At 27.8% G+C, this 17,961-nt stretch overlaps 1 protein-coding gene and 1 pseudogene across 2 annotated transcripts; both read right to left on the reverse strand.

The window, feature by feature from the left end:
• Positions 1-809: 809 nt before the first annotated feature.
• Positions 810-4,689, reverse strand: LOC100793824 (serine hydroxymethyltransferase 3, chloroplastic-like; annotated as a pseudogene). Its single transcript, XR_418307.3, has 12 exons — positions 4,566-4,689; positions 4,188-4,439; positions 3,578-3,773; positions 3,288-3,462; positions 3,081-3,198; positions 2,877-2,989; positions 2,636-2,758; positions 2,361-2,465; positions 2,131-2,217; positions 1,601-1,708; positions 1,413-1,485; positions 810-1,272 (listed from the first exon to the last, which is right to left on the reverse strand). The product of XR_418307.3 is annotated as a serine hydroxymethyltransferase 3, chloroplastic-like (transcript).
• Positions 4,690-8,359: 3,670 nt separating this feature from the next.
• Positions 8,360-12,778, reverse strand: LOC100801225 (protein SRG1). The gene is made up of 4 exons (XM_003547143.1): positions 12,518-12,778; positions 12,158-12,402; positions 11,161-11,482; positions 8,360-8,650 (listed from the first exon to the last, which is right to left on the reverse strand). Exons 1-4 carry the CDS (start codon positions 12,776-12,778, stop codon positions 8,360-8,362), a joined length of 1,119 nt encoding a protein of 372 aa, XP_003547191.1.
• Positions 12,779-17,961: the final 5,183 nt, after the last annotated feature.

The raw sequence follows: 17,961 nt of genomic DNA on the forward strand, positions 1-17,961 counted from the left end.
TAGTTTAATATTTGTATTTATATTTCAATTGTGTAAACTATTTTGTTTTTAAAAGAAAGATGAAGAATGGCATTTTAATATATTTCATAGAATTGATTGAGTAAACAGAGAAAGTGTTAGTAAGAGTTTACTTTCCATTATTTTAGTTAAATCAACTAGAGATACACCTTAAATCAACCATAGTATAAAGCTCTTCACTCTAAATTAGTCAAAATCTTTTTTTTTTTAAGTTACAGTAAGACTCTTTCAAAAGAACAAATTATATTTTTATGGTATTATCTTCTAAACAAACTAACAAAGCCATCATCAATGACCGATCTCAGGATAGAAGCTAAAATCTCCGTTTTCTTACTTTCTCTATTTTATATCCTTAGATTTGTTTGGAATTCCCTTTTGCCCTTTCCGAAGGAAGATTATAATGAAAGTTTCAATAGTAACATTCAAATTCATCCTTTAAAAGTTTTCATATCACCATGTTAATCTTTTGAAATTTTTTATGACTAAATTAAAATTTCAAAATTACAAGTGAATACGCCTTATGTAACTACTTTAATTCTTCATAATGAAAAATGCTATAACATTTTACACTTTTTTTTTAAAAAAAAATTGATAGCAAATCTTTGAAGGATCTAAAGTCTAGAAGTGGCATTGTAATACAAATACAAAGTTTTTGAACCACAAGACACGAAGTTGGCCTACTCCTTACCAATTTACTTTCCATTTATCCAAAACATTAATTACTACTAAAGCAAAATCCAGCTACGCCTAGTAAAGGTTTGTTTTTAAACAATCCATGACCATAAAGAATATTTGAAGAATCAAGGATAGGTTTTCATCCAATTAGAAATGGGATAACCATAAAGCTGCTGCTTTAGCAGCAGACACATTTTGCCAGAAAATGTTACGACATATTATTAGCAACACACATCGAAGCATGCTAATTATACAAAATTTTTCGACAGCGTCTTAGTTTAAAGTGCTCATTAAGCAGGTACACTTAGACTCCGGGTATTGGATATTGAGTAGTAAGAGCTTCAACTTTCCTACGCAACTCTGATATCTTCTCTCCCAAAGGAAATTCAGAAGATGATACAAACTTCAAAAAATCTTGGAGCTTCGTTCCTGAGACCAAACTTTTGGCTTCAAGACATATTTGCACACCCTCATGAAGGAAATCTGCAATTAGTGAAAACTCTTTCTCACCAAGTCCTCTTGTTGTCATTGCCGGTGTCCCAATTCGAATGCCTCCCGGAACTAGGGCACTCTTATCATCTTTTATAATTAGCACATGTCAGTAACAATGGGGCAAAAAATATCACGGTGAATAAGTATAAATGTCAAACTGAAGCACACAAACAGAAAAACAATAGGATCTCACTGCTAACCAAAAAAAAAAAACAATAGGATCTCACCAGGCACTGAATTTTTGTTGAGGGTTATGGAGGCCATGTCAAGAATTTTCTCCACCCGAGCACCATCAAGACCCTAAAGGATGTGGTGTTAATTAATATGAAACACATCCAAGGATCATACAAAATGAGGGGAAGAAAAGAGGGAAAATATTTTTTTTGTGACAAAAAAAAAGGAGCAATAAGCTTACAGATGGCCTTAGATCAACAAGAACCAGGTGATTGTCACTACCACCAGAAACTAGTTTATATCCGTGCTCAATTAACTGCTGAGCAAGAGCTTTACAGTTAGCAACCACCTGCAGGATGGTAGTTTAATGAGTGTAAGTAAGTGCCTTATGCCAGACTCTAACTAGCGCTACACATGGTTTAGTCTTTTTAAAAAAAATTGAACCAAATCGAATCACTTGAATGAACCAGTTCTGAAAACTGAACCAGTTTCAAACTGTTTTTAAACCAGTTGTTTCCAAATGTGGTTTTTCAAAATGTATCTTTGCCCACTTCAAGTTCAGTGATAAAGTAAACTAGCTTCAATACCCTCTGATTCAAGAGGGTCTCCTCATAAAATGTACACCATGTGCACAAATTAAGAAGCATTCACAATGCCTGTTAAACTCAAATTAGTTTCTAAAAGAATGTCAATACAAACTGTGCATTGGTTGCATTCATATACTATTTACTATCCCTACCTCCAATGATGAAAAAAGGGCTACTGGAATACCTGATTTTGGTAATTTTTAAATTCTGGAGACTGGGCATACTTCAAGCAAACTGCTAGTCCTCCAATTGTGTGGTTATGAGGACCTCCCTGGACAATTCTAACACTATCAAAATCACAAAAGTAGGAAGGTAAAGAAGACATATGCATATTAAATCCATGGGTGCATAGGATCCATGCACCTCAATTAGAATAGTTACAAGAGAACTAATAGAGGGGCATTCCCAATTTACCTGTAGACCGGGAAAAACAGCATTGTTAATGGCAGGCTCCAGATCAACCCCATGCACGGTATCTTTCTTGAAGAATATCATACCACCTCTTGGACCTCTTAAAGACTGGAAGAAAACAGACTAAGTCACGGGGGTGTTAAGTATAGCAAGCAAAAGTATTTACTTCAGAGTTTCAAGTAAATATAGCCTGAAGTTTGTAACAAATAAATCTGATTTCTCCTCTCTTTCACTCTGAATGCAAAAGTACAAAGTGTGACATATATCTCAAGGCAAACCTTGTGGGTTGTGGTGGTCACAATATCACAATACTCAAAGGGATTAGCAAGTACAGATGCAGCAACAAGCCCACTTATATGAGCCATATCCATCATAAGAAAAGCACCTACTTCATCTGCAATCTTTCCATGCGTATAAGATGTAATTAACTTTTTGCCAAGAATAAAACCATATAATGCAGAGACATATTAGATCAAGAGCAATTTATAATTCCAGAAAATGCATAAGTACAAAACATACTTTTCTCATGCGAGGGTAGTCAATGTCTCAAGGATAAGCACTAGCACCAGCAATAATGAGTTTTGGTCGAAAGAGAGTAGCAGTTTTCTCCAGCATATCATAATCAATAAGACCTATTGTGATTCGGATGTGGGTTAAAGAATAATTTATCTCACAAAGGAGCCAATATATTTGTAATAATTTTAAAGAGAAAACAAAAAACACCTGTTGATTCATCAAGTCAATAAGGCATAGGTTCAAAATAAATTGATGTGGCCGATACACGTTTTTTAGGTGTCATGAATCCATGAGACAAATGTCCTCCGTGAGGCAAGTCCAAACCCTGGTAACATTCCATTGTATATTAGAACAGTTGCAATAATGGGCTGCCAATTGGAATAGTCAAAATCAAGTGCGGCCAAAATAACTTACCATTATTCGGTCATGTGGTTTAAGAACAGCAGTGAATACTGCAAAATTAGCTGGGGAACCAGATAAAGTTTGAACATTAACACCCCACTTGTTTCCATCTACATGAAATGCAGCCAAAGCCCTTTGTTGACATAGGGTTTCAAGCTCATCAATGTACTCATTGCCACCATAGTACCTTACATGTACAATGAAATTTTAATTCTTTGAAAATGAATAAATCAAAAACATGTTTTCTAAATCTTGAAAAAATGAAAATGAAAAACATTTTCTTAAATCAAAGAGACCTTTACCTTCTACCCGGCAATCCTTCTGAGTACTTGTTTGTGAGACACGAACCAACTGCTTCCATCACTGCTCTGGATGTAAAATTCTCAGAAGCAATAAGCTCAAGACTTTTAAATTGCCGATCCTTTTCCTTGTCAATAATTGCACGAACCTCAGGATCAGCTTCACTCAAGCCATAGTCCAGGAAGCTACTTCCATCACCTAGTATTTGCAATTGCATGTGATTCCATGGACAAAATAGATCATTCTTAGTCATAAATTCAAATAACAGATAAAAATACTAAACAGCAAAACAGAAAAATCAATAACTCCAAAGCTACTTTGTTATTGCCAACCACAAATCAAATACATCATACACAGATGTTAATATTTTCATACGTATATTACTTGATGTTCACACCAAACTGAGTGCCATTTTTAAAACACTGCCAAATATCTACAATAAAGACAGAAGGAAGAACAAAGGACACAGAAGATAAAACACTCGCAATCACAGATAAAAAGAAAAGGAATCTATCTAGCTCGGAATCACCCTTAATCTTTCAAAAGGGGAAAAACATACTGGTCATTCACACAAGACAATTTCTAAAGCAGATGGCTGACGATTACAATTACCTCCAATTTCAGGCACAGAGAAAGACACAGATGATGGCTTCCCAGCGACCAAACTTGCTTCAACATGAGAAGCTTTGGATGGCTTAATATTGCAGAACCTCAACTGAGTTACAAAGCCGTTATTGCTGCCATACCCTTTTGCAGGGAAATTCAACCCTTTGGTCCAAATAGGTTGTTGTTGCAAAGAACTCATCATTGTACAAGCCTGCATCTTTGTCTTCAGAACTTACACGTCAGCGTCACAGCCCCGCCCTGCATAATAGCACAGTAAGAACAAAAAAGAGTGACAGATTGATATTAGTGCCAAATAAGAATTGAGAGAATAAATATGATAAAAACATGGATACATGTTGTTTTGAATAGATATTGGCACAGTACCAAATAAAGCTGAAACCAAAACCGGGAGAGAAGGTGAGGGAGAACAATTGCAAGGTGGCTCCTTGACTCAGACCAGTTCCTTGACTCAGACCAGTAAGGAGTTTTAATAATTTCAAAGTTTGAGATGACTGAGCTTAAAAGGCGGAAACAAAATAAAATAAACAAAAAAAATTATCTTTAAAATCTATACATTCTTTAAAGATAATTTTTTAAAAAATTATAAGAATGTATAGATTTTTTTAAAAAATAATCTATACATTCTTTAAAAATTATCTATACATTCTTTAAAGATAATTTTTTTCAAAAAAATTATAAGAATGTATAGATTTTAAATTCTTAAAAAATCTGTAATTTTTAAAATCTATACATTCTTTAAAAACTACCTATAGATTTTAAAAATTATCTATACATTCTTAAAAATCTATAATTTTTATAATTATTTTTTTCCTTTTTAATTAAAAATTCTATAGAATACAGAAACTGCATTTGATAAGTAATCAAACTCATAGAGGCAGGTTCATATTCAACCATGATGCAATTAAACGTGGTTTTGGTATGAATTGATGTGAATGACGAGAGAGAAACCTTGGAGAGGTCGATGTGCTTGTAGAGAGGCCAGTTAGAGGAACAGTCATGGTCTTCGCAACTGTGGTCGTGCAAGCACGCCATCTTCACTCACTCGCAACAACAACGCAAACCAAAATCACTCGATTCTCTTCGATTTGGTTTAACACACCAACACGGGTCTTTATGTATAGATTACAACATCTAAGGACATGTTTGATTTATTGTTAAAATTGTTGGGGTGTGTGTTTCAGTGTAATTCCACTGGACTTCTTTATGTTTATTTTATTTTTAATCTGTTGGATTTATATTGGAATGTGTACTACAGAGTATTTTCAACGGCAAACCAAATATATAATAAAGGAGAAATTTAATTACAACTTATAAGGAAATTTTGCATGGAGAACCATCACAGTTCACAGGTTTGTTTTAAGAAGAGATAATGCCCTGTTTATTTGATGCAAGAAATCGTTTTATGTTTTTTTTTTCTTACACAATTACAAACATATCATTGTATTTTTTATAAAAAAAGTTGTAAAAATAAAGGTTTTTTTTACGTCTAAAAAAAAGAAAGGTAAAAACTAGAAACCATGTTTAGTTTGTTTCATGTTTTCATTTAGTTATACGTTTTCACCAAGAATTGTACATTTGTTGTTTTTAGTATTTTTTTGCATAAAATTTTAAAAATATAGAACAAAGTTAAAACAATATAAGATTTTTTTTATAATTATAGTGAGATTAGGAAAACGAAAAGAGAAATTATTTAACTCACTATAATTATTATTTAATAATTTCTTAAAATTAGAACATAAAATATAAATAATATAATGTATGTTTTATAATTATCCAAACAAATTATAATTTAACATATAAAAGTAACTCCTATACTGTAAATTTAAGTACTTGTTTTGGAGAATGAAACTTTCACTATTTCTACTGTCTCAATTAACTAAACACAACTTGTGAGAGTGACATTGTTTTATTTATTTATTTATTTTTTTTGCAACTTTCTTAAAATTTAAAATGGTTGTTATTATAATATGAGTATGTATGTTATTAGCTTCAAATTCAAATTTAATTGACACCATATTTTATTTTGTTTTAAAAAATCCTGTTGTCTTAAAAATGTTATCGTTTTAATTTCTAATCAAACTAAATATATTTTTTTATATTTTCATATTAATTAATTTGATTCATTAAAAGAATATAATAAATTAAATTTAATTTATATAGTTAAATAATTATATATAAAAATGATTTATCCTATATATGCAAATGCAACAGTTAAAATTATAGTTATCTAAAAGCTTAAGTTTTTTTTTAAAAAGTTTCTTCCTAAATCTCCAATTTAATGGATATGAGAATATGCCAAGTTCTTCGATAAAGATCTATGATTTAGCTTTGCATGAAGTCTAGTTTAGACTTTTAATAAATTAGGATAAGACTTTTGTAGTTGTTTCAAGAGCCTATTCTCTTCAATGATAGCATTCGTGTCAACATAGCTTATAGTAAAGAGGGAGGTGCCACAGAGGAAGAGATAATTATTGCAGCAGCACAAGAAGCCAATGGACACAAGTTCATAAGTTCTCTTCCACATGGTTATGACACCTCTGTTGGAGAACGAGGCACACAATTGTCAGGAGGACAAAAGCAGCGCATAACCATTGCAACCATTGCACTTGATGCAGAATCAGAGTGTGTGGTTCAAGAGGCTCTAGATAGAGTGAGTGTGAAGTTGATGAAGATTGATGGTGGAGTTTATGCTTCATTGGTAGCTCTCCATATTAGTGAATCATAGGATGTAAAATAAATGTTAGTGCTTCCATAGAATGGGTTGCCGAGGCCATGCAAATGACTAAATTAAATAAGGTCAAATTTTGCAAATGATTAGACACCATCTTGCCCTATTTTAATATAAAATTTAAAATTATATTAACAACAAAAGAAAATTAGTTTGTCTAAAATTTTCTGAACAATATATAAATTCTTTTAAGAGAAAATTATGCTTGCACACTTTGAGCTTTTTTTAATTGCACACAACCACTACTAGATATAATGTGTTCTTCTTTTAGTTTAATTAAACGAATTCATTAAATATAATAACTATTTTGTTTGCATGTAATTCTTCAAATATTGAAACTATGTTCAATGTTTTTTTTTTTAATTTAATTTGTTGTTTGGATAAACTTTTTAATAATTACTTTTAATACGTGTTTATAAGAAAAGAAATTGTGGCCCTATATTTAGATAAGAGTCTTGCTAAATAGTGTCATTAGGACACTGATTAAAAATTAAAATATTTTTTTAATTATGTAAGAACATATTTAAAAACCATAGAAAAATACATTTTTACATCCTAATACTTTTTTTCCTATCACTAATTAACATTTACCATTAGATAAATTTCTCTCCGAATCTTTACCAAAGAAGAAAATAAAATAAAATAAAATAAATCAAATTTCTCTCTAACAATAAGTTAAATAAACTAATGCATTTAATTTTTTTTTATAAAAGTTCTCCTTTCTAATTTTCTCCAAAGCTGATGTGCATAAGTTACTTTTAACTCGGAAGATATTCCATTCATTTTATCCTTTATTTTTCTTTCTATGTTAAAAAGGTAAAATAACAGCGCTTTTCTTATGGAGGTGTTTAGTACAAGAAAAGTTTTTTCATATTCGAAAATTATAAATTCTGAGCGTTATGATTATGAACAAAGTAAGTTTCCTGAAAATCAAATAATAACATAATATTTTATTAACTACTTTAATTGTTTATCATATTAAATAATCTAATATAAAAATAACATGATATTTTTATTATATTGAAAAAATTAACTCAAAAAAAAATTAAATTCTCACCTCTTTTAATGATAATAATTTTGTAGGAAACATAGATAGAAATCATTTTCAAAAAATATTCTTCGTTAAAAATGTAACTTTTTAAATTAAATACGAGAAATAAATAATTTTAACTTAAAGATTCACAGAAACTTAAAACTTCATACCATGGAAAGGACAGATTTAGCTGTAACGAATACAAATATATAGACATTCATATATTTGCTAGCTCTTATTTATTGGCAAATATTTCACATATAATTAAGAGCTTACAGTGGTACCTGCTTTAGAACTCGGAAAGCACACTGACAGGCTTTTTTAGTCTTTTATACAGTGATCAAACAAGCAAACATATTAGTAAATGATATTAATAACAATAATATAATATGATGATTAATTGCAAGAGCTATTCAGTTTCATGACGTTGGAAGCATTTTCATCTGTGATCTTCATATGCTCTAAATAAGACTTTCCATCTAGCTTGCGAGTGAAAAAATCATTAACATATTTCTCCATTTTGATCTTTTTATACAGGGGGGGATTTTCTCGACCAGTGAGACTAGCTGCAGGTTCAATTTCAGATTGAAACTTGGGAGCAAAAAACATAGCAATGGAAATCCTTTCTTTCGTGGAATTCACTATTGCCCTGTGTTCAACACTTTTATATAACCCATTGCTCATAATCTGAAAATTCAAGCATTATATAGTATCGCAAATCAATAAGCTAGTAGGCAATATATATAAAAGTTAATATCATGATATTTTGTAAACTCAAGTCTCATTTTATTTTTGGTATTTTTCTTTATATATTTTCTTTTTATTCAATGATACTAATATTCATTCTTGAGATTATAATCTATAGACACTATTTTTTACAGTTTAATTACAAAGTTACACATCGCTTCGTTACGATAATTGTTTGGTGTTACTATAATGCTCTGTTTATATATTTGTTCGGAACACAAATCTAGTAGTGCAAAAATTTTCCAAACAATTAATAATAAAACTAACGCTTCGGCTCCATATAAAATTACGTGGAAGAGATACTTTGAATATATGAAATAAGATCGATGGAATATATGTCAACATGCATATGAAACGATTTCACGAAGTAAATAAAAATATAGATATGATACACATAAAATAATTTACACAATAGTTTATACAAGTATTTTTATGTTTACGTAAAAAGATAAACACAAAAAATATTATTATACTCCCATTACTGTACAAATAACATTTCTTATTAATTTATTACTGTATCTTCCATAATAATTAAACTCTCATGTCATGTCATAACTCAAGTCAATAATTAACACATGTTTCAATTCCATTCACAAAATAAGTCAACATTATTTAAAGTGAAATGACACTTCTATAGACACAACATTTTCTATTGTGAATTATGATGCATGTGGCTGAAGATTTGATAATATCCACAAATGTATTTTAAAATGCCTTTCTTACCCGACGACCAAGTTCAACTCAGTGCTTGTCAGGGTTTAGGGTTTCACAAATATACAAAATTTATTGCTCCTATCAGCGATATAAAATTAGTTACTGAGAATAATTTAGACAAATATTTTAATTACATTCAATGATTAAAAAATTATATTTCATTAGTTCCAAAATAAATACCATCTATAGATATCTTTATAATCCATTCTAGCTCATTGACTAAGTTTGGTGACTAACATTAATTATTGTAAAAAAAAAGACCAATTCAAAAAATCGAATAAAACACGAATAATTTTATTAATTTAAATATTTAATTTAATTAAATATTTAATTAAATAATTTTTTTTATAAAAGAAATAATTTGAATTTCATTTTAATAAGAATTCCATTTTGTAATATTTAGTTATAAATTACGATTTAAAAGTTATTTTAATAAATAAAAAAATTAATAAATATATAAAAAAGAATAATAATTTTATAAAATTAATCTTATATTAATATTACATTTGAAAAAATAAAGTGATATTTATTTTAGAATATTTTTTTCTCAAATTGAGACACTTATTTTGGAACAAAAATGAGTATATGATATTAAAATTTTCAGTCAATTTTAAAATAAATTAAAACTTAATTTGTGTAAGAAATATTGCTAAAAGTTAATTAAGTAGTAATTAAAATGATTATTTAAAAGATTTTATGTATTTATGTTTTGATTTTAATGATTTAAATATAATTTAACATTAGTTTACATTTAGAATAAATAATTTATGTACTAATTAATTTAAACAATTTTTATATTATCATTGAATTACATATTACTATATGCTAATTAAGTTTATATTAACTTTATATATATATTAATTATCTTAAAAATTGTATTAATAATAATTATTGATTGATTAATATTGTAAATTTTTTTAGTACAAACAATTAACATATACAATTCAAACTCTTATATTTTTATTCTGAAATCTTATTGAAACTATCAAATTCACCCTTTAGAAATACATCACATCGCAATTACAATGAAATAAGATGATTTGAGATGATATTTCATAATTATATAATTATTTTGGATGAGTTTATTATTTTTTTATTTTTCGATCTACTAGAAAGAATAAAATGCTTCTTTTGTTATTTTTTAAATAATTTATAATATCTAGTAAATCTCTCTATAAGATTTGAACCCAGATGAAATTTTAGTTTCATCTTAGTTATCTGTTATAGATGTTCTTATTAACGATCCTTTATTTCGATAACATTGAGGATTCCTTAAATAATGCGATATTCCTTAAATAATTTCATTGCAAATTATGACCAATTAATGAGTTACGCTGGTTAAGTGTATTATGACAACTTTACGCAAGACAAAATTTGGTAAAGAAAACTCTCACCTATATAGTCAAATTTTTTTTTTTTTTTTTTATGTTTTGAAATAGAACTATAGTTTAGGTCATATATAATCATATGTATAAATGATCAAAATAAAAACTATTTAGTAATTACACGACTATCTAAAAATGTTATGTATATTTTTTTATAATTATATATGCATATTAATCTGTCTTTTAATCTCAAGTCTTAATTATTTAAATATATATGATCAGTTGATATAGCTATCTTCTTTCTTCTGTTCACAAAATTAATCAAGTACTATTGAGAGAGAGCTAGTGTCCCTCTCTCTATGCATGGATGTGGATATAGAACGAAATATGAATTATAGGAAGGTAAGAAACCTCTAAAATGTCTCCAATATTGAGAATAAGAGCATCTGAGGCGACGTTGACTGGAATCCAAATGCCATGTTTCTTAATCTGGAGGCCATGCACTCCATTGACTTGGTTGAGAATTGTGATTCCTGTTGCATCTGAATGAGCAGTGAGGCCCATTACCCGCTCTGGTTGTGGGCATGGAGGATAGTATGTCATCCTCACCGATTGCATCCCATCCTCAAACACCTCCCACTCTCTCTTTTCTATCTTCAGGGCTTTTCCCAACAGCCCTAGAAATGTCATGGCAAGATTTTGCAACTCCACAATGTACACTTCTAAGATCCTCCTGCATAGACATATAATTGTTGAACTAATCAATATTAATTAATTTATTGCTCTAAAAAATAAAATATTATTATTTTCTAAGGATTAAAAATATTAATTAGGTGTGTTAGAATTGTCTTTGTTGGTAAAGTTCTTATATATCCAATATAAAAATTTAATTATAAGAAAAATTAAAATTAGCGATGATGAAAAAAATTGAGTGTTAGCCTTGTCAAAACAAGTAAAGTATAGTTGCACTTTGGTAGGTTAATTATGTGTGAGCTTGAATCTCAAAACAACTTTTTTTGCATATATAAAGTAAGTTTTAGTTTTTCAAAAATTAGTCATAATTTTTTTTATGATTCCCATTATTAGTGATGAAAAAACAATTTTCGCCACTAATTATTTGAGTTTTTGTAGTAGCTATTAATATAAACATCGTGAGTTCATACTAATAATATAATATACTTTTTGATTAAAACTTGATGTATAATGAATATATGTATGGATTTTCTATACCAATAAAGTTCTCTATTAATAAGATACATTAATTATATTATTAGCTAGTGTAAATTCATAAAATTTATATAAATGAAAAGGCTAATATACACCAAACTATATTCTTTCTCAGTAATGGTTGCATCCTTTGACTAGTGAATATGACAGAAATTAGAATTTAGAGAGAATACATACGAACCTAAGGGATGAAGGGAGTTCTGGGAGAAGATATGGTTTTCTTCTACCAAGAGGGTTGGTTATCATATATAACCTATCACCCCAATCAAGTTTTTGATCCTCTGATCTAATCACAGCTCCATAGCCTTCAACATCATCTGGCCTTATCTTGTATTTCATCTTTTCTTCCAAGGGAAGCCCGAAGAATCCTTCAATCTCATCTTTGAGCGTTTTCAGCACTTGTGGGCTTATTCCATGTTCCACCAACTGCATATAAATTAAGTACGTATAAATCAATTCAGGACAAAAAGAAAAAGAAAAGAAGAATAACTAAATATGCTTACAAAACATAGAATGATAAGTGTAAAAACCGGTTGCAAACCTGAAAGAAACCCCAGTCCTTACAAGCTGAGTTCAATTTCTCTTGTTCAGTTTTTGTAGCTCCTCCATGAATCAATTTTTTCAGGCTGATGGTTGGGATTGCATGAGAGAGGGTTTCATCTTGAACAGATGAAGGTTCATGATTGTGTAGTCGTGTAATATAGCGTTGAGGAACCGAAGTGAGGGGTTTCTTTATCAGCTCTTGAACACTCAACAGTGCTTCAGAACTCTCACAACTTGCTGAATTTATTGAGGATGCCATTGTTCTTTTGATCTTCTTAGCACACCTTACAGTCATTGCAATATTAAATCCTGAGAATTTATAGACGCAGGCAGTTGTAATTTTGAATCCTATTTTCTTTTTTACCCTTATCATGTTACGAGCAAATTTTTTATCTGTAAGAATAAAAAATAAGTATAAAAAAGTTTATACCAATTTATGCATTTAGAGCCCTTAATATGAATTAAAGTTGACAAACTTAATTTTGAAATATTTTTATTTTTTGCAATCTAGCTAATTCAAAAGAAACCTTTGGTTTTACTGTTATGAAAACTTGATTTCAAACAAAATATATATAAGCGTACGTACAAACGTAATTTTATGAATAACTAAATATGTACATGAAACTAAATTTAGTTTTAAATTTGAGTTTGGAGTACTCCAAATGGAAATCATAACATGAACTAATGTTGTTAGCACTTCATTTTTTTATGAGTAAAAATGGTAGAATAGAAAGATAGCTCAATACTGTCAAATTAATAATGTGTCAAACTGTCAATGACACGCTGAAATTATCAGTAGAGGTTCGCTAAAAAAATTACTAAATTCACCTCTCAACGAACCTCTAAATGCTAAAAAATCTATCTTTAAGAACCATCGAGTGAAATTTTAGTGATGTCTGCATTTCATGAAGAGAATAAAAATGAACTCCAAATCCTTGAATATTAATTATACCAACCACTTCACTTAAACTAGTAAACTGCTGGCTGAACCATATATATAGTCATACACGTCATGCATGTGTTTTTGTCGTACTTATTCAATTTCTGCCTGTAATTAGGTTCAAAGAAAAATATGACATTTATCACAATTGCTGTTGGTGAAAAATTAGTGCATCACGGTTAAATTTTTTTTGAAGATTCCTAGTAATAAACAATGTTGTTCTAGACAAAATTAGGTGTATTATATGTTAACCCGCTTAACCAGTGGCGGCCGGGTTGAAGGTACGTGGGTCAGGCAGATCAATCCAACTGACTTGTTTAACTCTTTTTTTTTTTACTGAAAATTTGTTTAACCTGTTTTGCTTGATTTATTAATATATATTGGAGAATGTTTTTATGAGTTATTTTTTAACAAGAGTATCTTTTAAGCTTTTCTTCAACGAAAAGGTTTTTAGGATTTTTTCTTAATTTCTTTCAATATACATTTTTTTATCTTTATTTTTAATTTGTTTTAATATTTTTTTTAAAATTTTAAAAAAATATCATTAGTTAAAAATAACATCATATCATAATATAAATCATTTATCCTAAATCTAAAATATCATTTATAAGTTAAAAAAATTATTTGTTTAAAATTTAATTTATTATAATTTATATATATTCAAAAGTATTTTCTTGTTGTAATTCTTAAATATATAAATTAAATATTTATCATGTATATATTGCACAAGCTAAATAATATTTTACGATAAATTTAAATGATTTTATATTTTATATAATAAAAAACATATAATATGTATATATAAAAATAAAATAAGTAATGTGTTGAAATATATTAATTGATATTTCTTTTATTTATTTTTTAGTGAGTTTTGGCAAGTCAACCTGCCATTTCATTCTATTTTTTGGTGGGTAGTATATATGTTATATCCCTCCTTTAAATGGGTTGGGTTATGTTTCCTAATCCATTTTTATTGGTGGTTCAACTTGTTTACCCTTGCTTAAGGTGAGTTTACAGTGGGTTAGAACAAATTGGTTTGCTTTCCGGCCCTTATTTAATACACTATTAGGGTCTATTTCAGATTCCGTAACTGAATCATCTGTATCTATATATCTAAAGTCTAAATATATTCTTATGCAATAGATGTTCAATCTTAGGTATGAGAGGGTGTGTTAAGAACTTGAGATCTCCATAGATTAGATAACTAATCCTCTCTTTATAAAGTTTGTAAGTTTGAATTAGAGCTTAATCCCAAATTTTAACATTAGCATATCACATTATTTGACCAAGTATTGAATACATATATAAAAATTGGAATTATTAAATTTTGTGACAGCATGTCACTGTGACGAAAGTGACATGGATTCATGCATAATTTAATGAAATATGTGTGTCGTGCATATGTTTTGTTTCCTTATTTTAATTGATATATTGATCAACATCAAAGTGTATGCGCGCATGATATAGATTTTGAAACACTATTTGATTCACATAGATTAAATAACTAATACTCTATAAAGTTTGTTAGTTTTAATTAGAGCTTAATTCCAAATTTTAAGATAGGATATCACATCATTTCACCAATTAGGTTTTTTATTAAAATTAATCATAAATAAAATTGATAAATATTTTATATTATGATAATCAAATAAATACACCTAAGTTTTTTTTATTTTAAAACTAGAATAAAATGATTAATTTAATCCCTAAATTTATATCATGTTATATTTTAGTCCCTAATTACAACTAAGAAAAACTCAAATAAATTCCAAAAATTGTTTAGGGTTTCATTTAAGTACCAAAAAGTTAACTTTTTCTTTTCACGAATTTATTTGAGTTTTTCTTAATTTGAAAGACTAGAATGACCGTGAAATACAAATTCAAAAAAATTAATCATTTACTCTTAAAAGTACAATCAAAAGTTTATTTTTCCTCAATGTCTATTAACTGAATTCATTAAACCCTTTTAAGTTGCCTTTCACTCGAAACCAATCAATTAAAATATTATATTTTATCCAAAATTAAAAATTCTCAATTTTTCACTTTTAAAACCTTAACGTTCCGAATTTCTTTTAGTATTAAACTTTTAAACCAGTTTTCTTATCTCAAATTAATCTTAAATATCTAATTACTTAAATAGAAAATATTTTTTTGACAGAATAGAAAATGAAAATTTATAGACTTTATTAAATAGAAATTAATAAAAAAGATTTAATTATAAAAATTCAAAAATTAAAAATTAAAATTACAAAATATCACAATGAAAAGATAAAACAAATTTAATTAAGTCAAGTGTAAATAAATCGTCTTACTTCACAAGTTTTGTTTTGATAAAGACAAATCACTACAAATTTAGTTTTGATAATGAAATTTCTCAAATCTTATTATGAAAAAAAAATATTTCTGAATTCTCAGTCAATCCCTATACCATATTTTTTGGGTGGCCAATCCCTATACTATGTTTACATCATCCTTTTATAAGATATGATTGATATTTCCGTAAACCGTTATAGTACCGTTGATTCTTTCTGATATAAAGCTAACAACTAGTTATCGAAGAAGTGACCTTTGAGACATCCAAAATTAAAACTTTGTTTTTTACAAGAGAAAAGAACCACAAAATCAATTAAATAATAATTTTCAGATAACTATTTTTTTTTATAAGAGCTTGAGAGATTTTATTAAAAATATTTATAAAATTATTACTTGACTTTTTAAGAATAATTTTATTCCCAAATATTTTCTTACAAATGTATTTAGTGCAATTATTATGAGAACTATATAGTCAATTATCATAAAAATTCTTTCTATATTTAGATGAGAAAACACTATTCACTTTTTTTTTTCAATATGACATTATTGGGAAGTACTTTTGTAATTTGATAATAATATAAAATTTTAAATGTGTAGATACTTAAATTAAATCAAATTAAATGTCTTTTTTTCTTAAAAAACAAAAAAAAATTAGAGTCATCAAAACTAATCATTAAAAAAAAGTTGAATATCAATTAAAGAATAATTCTTTTGTTTTTTTATAAAATTAAAGAATAATTCTTCTTTTCGCATGTATTGTTTATGCTTAAAAACCCAAATATAATTTTTTTTTTGGCTCATGTGATTTGAAACTTGAATCCTTTAACTAAGATTTGATTCTCAACTTTAAAATGGAATCACAAATATATATAAAAATATCATTTTACTTTAAAATAGATAGACAAGGTAGAAGGAAAATGATTAAGTGTCAAATAAAAACTCCAATTGAAAAAAAAATCTATTTGTGTCACACTTGCTGGGTGTCATAAATAACACGTTTCAATTATAAATAAACCTAATCAATAACAGACAGGCAGAAGTTTTCTCAATTATATAGATTAGATATTTTATGCAACCTTTTATTCCTGATAGTCACAGCTTATATATATTTATTTCTTTGGTGATAAAAGTGGGGGACACATATTCGATTTGAACAGTTCCTGCCTTCCTGCCCTGCCGTTTAGTTACCTGTCAATTACTCAATTTATAATATGAATATATATAGTTCCAGAGAATATTACATTTAATTGATTAAAGAAGAAAAAATATTGATTAGATTTGATGTAAAAGATCATAATATAGAATAATATTATGAAAAGCTAATTTCAGGAAAGAAAATTAAGTTTATAAGATTAATTATTACAATTTAATTTATTTATAAATTAGTACAATAATATTACGTATTTGTAAAAAAAAAATAGTGAATCAAAATCAAAGTCAAGCTTAACTTTCATAGAGTTATTTTCTTGACCATGTGCATCTGAAACGTTATCATACACACCTTATATCGATTGGATGGAAAAAAAAAAAATTAATAGATCACACATTTAATTTTCCTACCCGCACTACTTGCTTGTTAAGGAAGAAACATGTTTTCTAGTCAAGGAAACGTGCTTATTGACTTATTTGTTTATTAAATATTAGTTTATACAGATGATAGCAATTGTGAGAATATTAAGTTTTAAATAAACGTGTTAATTGACTGTTCTGTTTATTAAATTATAATTCATATAAACATGTCCATTGACTGTTTCGTATTTTCAAATATATATATATATATATATATATATATAAAAGCTTAATTTGCCCTTTTAGTTTATTAGATATTGTAATTGTGAAATTTTGGTTCTTTTGAGTTTCAATTGCAAAAATCAAATTCTCCAAATATTATAATTACGTCACCTTGATCCTCTATTTCAGTATACATAATCTTTTTCTTTCATTTTAAAAAAATTATATAATTTATATTTTGTAATGAAACAAAAAGTGCGAAGATAAATATAAATGATAAAAAGATCTTGGAACATAATCTTGAGAGATGGTGGAAGAAGTTTATTTTGGCCCCAAAACTGAAAAATAAAATCTTAAAATGTCACTACTCATCTTATATATCTTCAAAATGTAAGATATTCATATTACAAATCTTATTGGAACTTTTGGATTTTTATCACAAGTTTATTTAATATATT

The sequence above is a fragment of the Glycine max genome, chromosome 15 (genome assembly GCF_000004515.6).
Source record: "Glycine max cultivar Williams 82 chromosome 15, Glycine_max_v4.0, whole genome shotgun sequence".
NCBI classification, from domain to species: domain Eukaryota; kingdom Viridiplantae; phylum Streptophyta; class Magnoliopsida; order Fabales; family Fabaceae; genus Glycine; species Glycine max.

Coding starts and splice junctions, on each gene's coding strand:
- LOC100801225 (XM_003547143.1), bottom strand. CDS start 12,778: ATGGCATCCTCAATAAATTCAGCAAGTTGTGAGAGTTCTGAAGCACTG. Junction 11,483..12,157: donor GAACTCCCTTCATCCCTTAG/GTTCGTATGTAT, acceptor ATGTCTATGCAG/GAGGATCTTAGAAGTGTACA. Junction 8,651..11,160: donor ATATTGGAGACATTTTAGAG/GTTTCTTACCTT, acceptor TTGAATTTTCAG/ATTATGAGCAATGGGTTATA.